Source organism: Pelobates fuscus, chromosome 7 (assembly GCF_036172605.1).
Source record: "Pelobates fuscus isolate aPelFus1 chromosome 7, aPelFus1.pri, whole genome shotgun sequence".
NCBI lineage: Eukaryota > Metazoa > Chordata > Amphibia > Anura > Pelobatidae > Pelobates > Pelobates fuscus.
The window spans coordinates 142,468,608-142,476,208 of NC_086323.1; the positions used below are offsets into that span (position 1 = coordinate 142,468,608).

At 43.0% G+C, this 7,601-nt stretch overlaps 1 protein-coding gene across 4 annotated transcripts in view; it reads left to right on the plus strand.

Annotated features, from left to right (window-relative positions):
* The window catches only part of TADA3 (transcriptional adaptor 3), a 31,649-nt gene extending 24,458 nt beyond the window's left edge, over window positions 1-7,191 (plus strand). For all 4 annotated transcript variants that reach the window (XM_063426731.1, XM_063426730.1, XM_063426729.1 and 1 more), the window contains 2 exons: window positions 739-924; window positions 6,710-7,191. In XM_063426731.1, coding sequence (XP_063282801.1) covers window positions 739-924; window positions 6,710-6,902 — 379 coding nt within the window. In that variant the 3' untranslated portion in view covers window positions 6,903-7,191. The remainder of the gene's footprint in view (window positions 1-738; window positions 925-6,709) is intronic.
* The last annotated feature ends 410 nt before the right edge of the window (window positions 7,192-7,601 follow it).

Consider the following 7,601-nt stretch of genomic DNA (forward strand, 5'->3'; position numbering starts at 1 on the left):
GAGCTAAGCTGATGAAACTAACTTGCTGGAATTCCCAGAATAAGATGCTTTGAAGGGAGAAAGAAGCATATAGAACTGTATAGCCAGCAGTTTATTTTCTAAAAGTTTGAGTCACAATTTGACCGCTCTGTTTCTTTAAAGGGACACTGTAGGCACCCAGACGACTTCAGCTAATTGAAGTGGTCTGGGTGCTGTGTCCATTTTGCACCTAGTGCTGCAATGTTAAACATTGCAGCACCAGAGAAACTGCAATGTTTACATTGCAGCTCTAAATCTGTACTCAGTGGCTGTCTACCAAACAGCCACTAAAAAGCTTTCGGAATTGAAGCGGACCTTTGGTCCAGTATCTGAAGCTGGACGTCCTCAATCTCTGCATGAAGACCTCCAGCGTTAGATTTGTTCTCCATAGGAAAACATTGATTCAATGCTTTCCAATGGGGAGGTCTAATGCGTGCGGCATATGCCGCTTATGCGCATTAGACCCTGCTCTTCGCGGGACAGCGGAGGGAGCGGAGCGCTGGGAAAAAATAAGTAAATAAAGGGTTTCTAACCCTTTATTTATCGGTTGGGGGAGAGGTAGTGCCAGGACTACAGCTTTGTATTCCTGGCGCTACAGTATCCCTCTAACTTGCAAGCTAAATATGCATGATCTGTATGACTATAATTCAAAGTCTTGGTGCAAGTATACTGGTCTGCTTTTCCTATCTTTCATGACAGTTGATTGAATGTTTATTGCAGTGCTCCACACACAAAGTCTTTAGAGAGTCGTATAAAGGATGAGTTAATAGCCCAGGGTCTACTGGAGTCTGAAGATCGACCTGCAGAGGACTCTGAAGATGAGGTGTTGGCTGAATTGCGCAAGAGGCAGGCTGAACTTAAAGCTCTTAGCGCCCACAACAAAGCTAAAAAACAGGACCTGCTAAGGTGAGGAATCTGTCAGAGCTATTCATTGTAAACTGAACCTTGATATGGAATGCTGGCAAACCATGTTCTTATTGCTTCTGTCTTTTGCTCCATGTTTCTTCTGCCTCCCTATGTCTTGATCAGTGCTTCCATCTGTCTTCTGCCTTTTTATATCCTAACTATGCTTCAGTATGTCATCTGCTGATTTCTGACCTTCTTTGACATATTTTTTTTTTTTAATTCTTTATTTTTGCTGTGCATGCAGTAACAAGAGGCTTGCAGAGCCACAACAGCAACTGCAGGCTTTTTCATAGTATTTTACAGTGTGGCAGATTAAACAGCACATTTTTTAAGAACAAGAAAGTATCTGACTTTCGAACATCTGTAGATTGCTTTAAACATACTAAACTAGACAGGCTTATGGTTGATTTCGTTACGTTAAGATTATGTAGAGTATATGGCATTACGTTTCTGAGGAGTACAAACATTTATACATATGCCAGGATTATAATTGTTTGAATTCTTGCTTTAGTGCAGAAACAAGCAAGGTAAAAAGCATCGTTTAACAGGCTTATGGCATAGATAGTTACTGCACATATTGTTAAGTTAAGTTGTTGGGTTAGCATAATGCACTTGTCAGGAAAGAATATGCAGAGGAGTGACAAAGGGTGAAGACAGGGCATGTGCAATCGTAATCTTAGCAAAGCTATTCAATTAGGTTCATGCTAGGCTTGTCAATGTTGCATGTTATGTTACACTTATGCTAAGGTGTAAATGGTTTAAAAACATGTGAGAGACATAAAGGCAGTATCAACAGATACTATTAAACTTTAAAGGTTAGAGTTTAAAGTTTCCACCCCAAGGAGATCCCATGTCAGCCAGGTGAGGATCAGCGTTTGTATGCCAGGTCCTCCTTTTTTATATACAGTGAGGGTAACTTTTTCAGGATCAACGGTAAGGTGACTGCTTTAATACTTATAGACTCTTTGAGTGCTCATGGAGGAGGGAGATGGTCTCGTTGTGGGTAGTCCAGTTGGGTGCTTGCTTTGGGATGTCCCAGCAGTTTGTTAGGTGCAGCATGGCGGCTATGGGTGGTCAGTCCTTGTGTTGCGGCCCCCTTGTGGTGAGCTGTGCGGTGTGGCAGGTTAGGCCGGTGTGCGGTAGGGTTGTCGCACTCTGTTATTGTTAGTCCCTGGCTTGCCAGGTGTTCGTGCTGCTTCTCTTTGGTCAGGCATGTGAGGTCTCGGCACTTACTCGCTGGTTCCCGCTGAGATCAAGTCTGCAATCCGCTTGTGTGGCATCAGGGTAGATGGGTGCATCCAGCGAGACTTGCATCTGTGCTGCTTGCCATGAGGTCTCCACCATTTTGGAAGCGGCCACTATGTACTGGGTCTGCTCCGTCGCTGTTCCGAGCGCTGATGTTGTGGCACTCCGATGGGCCTCAGGGTGGGGACCGGGATCACCCCCGCCGGTCCAGAGGGGGGCGGGGGGGGGGGGGGGGAGAAACAGGGCCAGGCTCGCCTAGCCTCTCGTTTCTGCCTTACCACCGGTGGGCAGGATAGCTGGGTGGCGGCCGTCCTCACCGCCCGAGCGGCCCCCATCCTGTGCGACAGGGATCGCCCCTCTGAGGGACTGGAACTTCTCAGCAAGCCTCTCCTCGGGACCAGGGTGGCTTCTTACACCGGGTAACAGCTGCCGGTCTCAAGGTAAGCGTTAGGTTGATATTTAGGGGCTTAAAATTGGAGACTTTTACAGGAGCCACTCCAGTGTGCGACCATTCAGCCTGGCGGTCCGGCCCCGCCCCCTCTTTGACATATTTTAACCCCTCTGTTTGTTCTCAGCATCTCTATCCTAACTCCAAACATTAATTATAATGCCCTAAACAATGTAATCTCAATCTCCTATATTATAAGGAACTTTTCCTTTGTGTCAAAACTCTCCACCTAAGATCCTTCTCAAAATTTCTTTCCCCTCTCTATCTCACAATTTCCCTTAATTTAGAATGCTCTCTGCCCCATCTCCATATCTCCCTGCCACCCTTCCCCCCGTCCCCCCCGCCCCCGACCCCCATCTCAGGACTCTGGCTGTTCAGTGTCCGTTGTCCCTAAGGAAGTCACTGGGAGTAATTTATCAAAGTGTAGCCGATACTTTTACATGTAATTTCTGTCACATTTTTGTGCAGTTTATTAAATTTGTCATATTTATATTAATCTATTTTTGTTTTGGGTTTTGTTTGTTTGCCATATCTGTCTTCTTTTTTTTTTTTTTTAATGGACTCTTTTTTTTTTTCTTTGTGCATGCAAAGTACCTATACATTTTTTCTCCAATTTATTCCAACAGAAAATGGCAGAATTTTTACTGTACATTTGGCAGTCTTGTGAAACTGAAATTTCTGCAAAACTGACGGAATTTAGAAAAATAGTCCATTTTTGTATCAATTTAATCAATACCATCAAAATAATGACAGAATTTAAGTCACTGTACAGAACATTTTGAGTACAAGTATAAGTATAAGTACAATAGAATAGTGAGCAAGCTGAAGGAGAGGTGCAGTAAAAAAAAAGTATCAAAAACTCTTTGCCATGTACAACTAGAAAAAGATGAGATGTAAGAAAAATAAAAGGCCAGAGTAAATTCATTTTTAAAGGGGGTCATTGGCCTCTGCACAAATCTCTCCAGAATAGCATGACATTGGTGAGAATTGAGTGAACGGTGAAGAGGCTAATTACACCCTGGAAAATGCCCAAAACAACCCCATTATGGCAGACCAAGGAAGAACAAAAATGACTGTCTCTGTCATACAACAAAGAAAAACTGAACCTAAAACTGCTAAAAGAATAGCAGAGTATAAAATTAAAAACGCTTGATAAACTAACAATAAACCAGGAAAAATGTCCAGTTTTCTGAGCACTTCAGACTGCACGGCTCATGGCTGATTAGCAAAATATATTCTGAGATGCTGATCAATCTGGAAATGACTTCCTGACAAAGAGAAGGAAGGCTAAGGGGGCTGGTGTGTGTGTGTGTGTGTGTGTGTGTATAATGTACACTTTACTTTCCAATCTATAAATAATGTCAAGGATTTGCAATTATTTATTATACTGAAAACTAGCATAAATTAATGTCACAAAGAAAGCACATGACAATGAGAAGGACATTTTAGGCACTGTAACTGCTTCATCTCATTTAAGCATCTAGAGTCCCCTGGCACCATCCATCAGTGTTAAGCCATTTTTTTTAATGTTTTAGTGCTACAAGAGAGTCCCCAGCAACCTATCCTTTCTGTGCACTCTGGGCTGCTTGGACTAATTAGGAAGTATTAATCTGAGCAGCCATGGGCAGCTGTCATTGGCTGAGAGTGTCAGCTAACCACTTTCAGCCTATCACAGCACCCATTGCTGGTATGAAATGGTACGGCTATAGGGAAGTGTGTAATCTTAGTCATATATCTAGTAAGGGCCAGGATGTGGGTGGCCAGGGAATTTTGATTGTTGTCACATTGCTCAAGAATGGCTTAAAGGGACACTCCACTGCCCAAATACAAACAATGATCATTATTCAGTATAGATACTGTTGCGGACCGTTTCAGCAGACATGGGGTTAAAATCTGTTTAGGCGATAATCCCCTTTTCCATAGACCAGCAGCTACTGCAATCACCAATCTCCCGAACTCCAAACTGTACGAATTCACCAAGTCCCGAACTAGAAACACACGAACCCTGGAATCAGCCGAACAGGAAAAGCATACAATCCGCTTACACTCCTGGCAGTCAGCATACAATCCAATTCCCCCAAAGAACGAGACGACACATCGCTTTGAGGGTTAAGCAGGAACTCATTTACTGAGGGCTACCTGCCCAGTATTTATGCAGGTCTCCCACCTGGTGGACACTCCCCTAAGGGACCAAATGGGAGACTGAAACAGCAGACAGACATGCATCACTTTAGTACACACAGCCACAATACTTTCCCACAATGCATCCTGGCTTCCCCCTCTCTGTCCTGGAGATAATTAGAGAAGTAATTCAATTATCTCCCAGGACAAAGGCAATACTCCATTATGCACGTGGTAAAACAAATACAGCATTTTACTTTAAAATATACAGTAGGATGAATGGCACAGAAAATACACACATTTAACATATCCCCAGATAGCTCAGGTCTGAGTGCACATTATTAGGTGAATGGCACTCAGACCACACGAATACAGTTTAATTGCCATGGAGCCAAAGTCTTTAATTACACGAACAGGCTCCATGGCATTGCTAACTGGGTTAACCCCTTAAGGACACATGACATGTGTGACATGTCATGATTTCCTTTTATTCCAGATGTTTGGTCCTTAAGGGGTTAAAGCATTCACATAAAACAAACTACCGAATTTCCATGCATTCGCCCAATCCATACGAATAGAACCAGGGGTTGGAAGTTCAGCAGTGCCTGCATGCAAAAGTGTCCGGGTTTGGTGCATGAAAGCCGGGCAGACAAGCGCTGGCTGCCCGGGGAGCTCCAGAACACCGCCATCGTGTGGCGGCTGCATGTAACCGCGACCACCCAGCCACAATCAATTAGGCTGCGGTTAACCGCAGCTACTGGGTGGTCAATTGCCGACACACGCTTGTTAAGCCGCGGTTAACCGCGGCTTCAGGGAGGTCAATAGGAGGCACACTCCAGCTTCTGGATGGCCCATTAACAATGCCGGACGGCTTCCCACGGCTCTGGGGAGGTTGGTAAACGGCTGTTTGTTCGGTAGATGGAATCTACCAAACTGCTGTGCAGAAAGGGAGAAATAAATCCTTCTGCACAGCCAAATTAACCCTTTAGCTGCCGGTCCATAATCTAAAGGCAGCAGGCGAGCAACCAGGCTTCTCCAGTTCACAGTGGCGAAGTTGGTTTCGCCACAGATACCTGAATGAAAACATGCATGTGTTTAATTGTGCATTGTTTCATTAAGGCAATCTCTTAAAAAAAACAGCTTTCAAAACTTGCAGATCTTTTGTCTGATACCTTTGCAAGCCCTCCCCTTCTCCCCCATTCCAGACTTTCTGTGGCTGTCTGTGGCCACCGTCGTCCCAGTGCAGTCAATGAGAAGTCTTTGACTGGCAGGTGCTCTGGGTAATTGCTGCCTCTTCAGTTTAGCTCCACTGAGCTAACCAAACCAGAAAGTAACAGGAGCTGTTGTCTGACAGACAGGGGGTGGAACAATGTTCATTTATAAAAGTGGCAATTTCTATTGAAATCTATACTTCTAGGAAATTGGAAAAAGGAGACACTCTTCACACATAAAACACTTTGGCAAACTAAAGTGCTTTAGGTGCTTGTCAATGCCTTTCCATTCAGTGAAAAACAATCCAGATGAATCTAGGGAAGTATTACCTATTCAATGGCATGTATTATAGTGCCTAGACCCTACAGTGTCCCTTTAACCCCTTAAGGACACATGACATGTGTGACACGTCATGATTCCCTTTTATTCCAGAAGTTTAGTCCTTAAGGGGTTAAAGGACAAAATATGTAATGTTCTAGTTCTACTAAGATTAGTTTATCTCTCTCCAAACTACAGTTATCTATATTAAAAAATAAAAGCTATGTTTTACACAACTATAATCCTTCCAGCAGTTGTTCTCCTTGTCTGTAGCATAATGGTTTTCATCTTTCACTGATGGTAATCTCCAAGGCTAGTATTAGGGGGGGGGGGAGGGGGGGACTCTTTTTTTATTTTACCATCCCATATTCAGAGACACAGATTTGAATTGGTGTGTAGATTTCATGCTAATACTAGTTTTCACTTTTTTTTTTTATCCAGGTTAGCAAAAGAAGAAATGAATAAACAGGAGCTGCGTCAGAGAGTGCGCATGGCTGATAATGAGGTTATGGAAGCCTTCCGAAAGATTATGGCAGCACGTCAGAAGAAAAGGACTCCAACCAAGAAAGAAAAGGATCTTGCATGGAAGGCCCTTAAAGAAAGAGAAAGCATTCTAAAGTTGTTGGATGGATAAAGCAGAATCCTGAAAAGGACCTGCTTTTATATCTATGGACCTTGACTATACAAGGCTGTGTACTTCCAGTATGTTTATGGTTGACCGAACCAACAAGATGAAATGTGAATGTGACTTCATTATTTTCTGAGAACATTTTTAGTGGTCAAATGGAAAACAGAAGATTTTTTTTGTGTTTGTTTTGTTTTTTTAAGATACATATGTCTGCGTCATTAAGTTTGTTCCTCCCCAATGTGCTCTTGGACTCCTATTGTGCCATTTTGTTTTGAAATAAAATGAACATAAAATAGTTTATCCGTATACAGAACCAAAATCCTAAAAAGAATGGTGCACGCTCTTCTCAGAGCTGTGGCAACTGACATTTAATCTGGGGATGTGTGAGGTAATGCATCTTTGGCGTAAAAACCCAAGGGCACAGTATAGAATATTTGATGTTCCTAACATCTAAGGAAAGAGATTTAGAGGTAATTATTTCAGATAACTTTAAGGTAGGCAGACAATGTAATAGAGCAGCTGGAAATGCTATCAGAATGCTTGGTTGTATAGGGAGAGGTAATAGCAGTAGAAAGAGAGAAGTGCTCATGCCATTGTACAGAACACTGGTGAGACCTCACTTGGAGTATTGTACGCAGTACTGGAGACTGTATCTCCAGAAGGATATTGATACTTTGGAAAGAGTTCAGAGAAGGGCTATTAAAC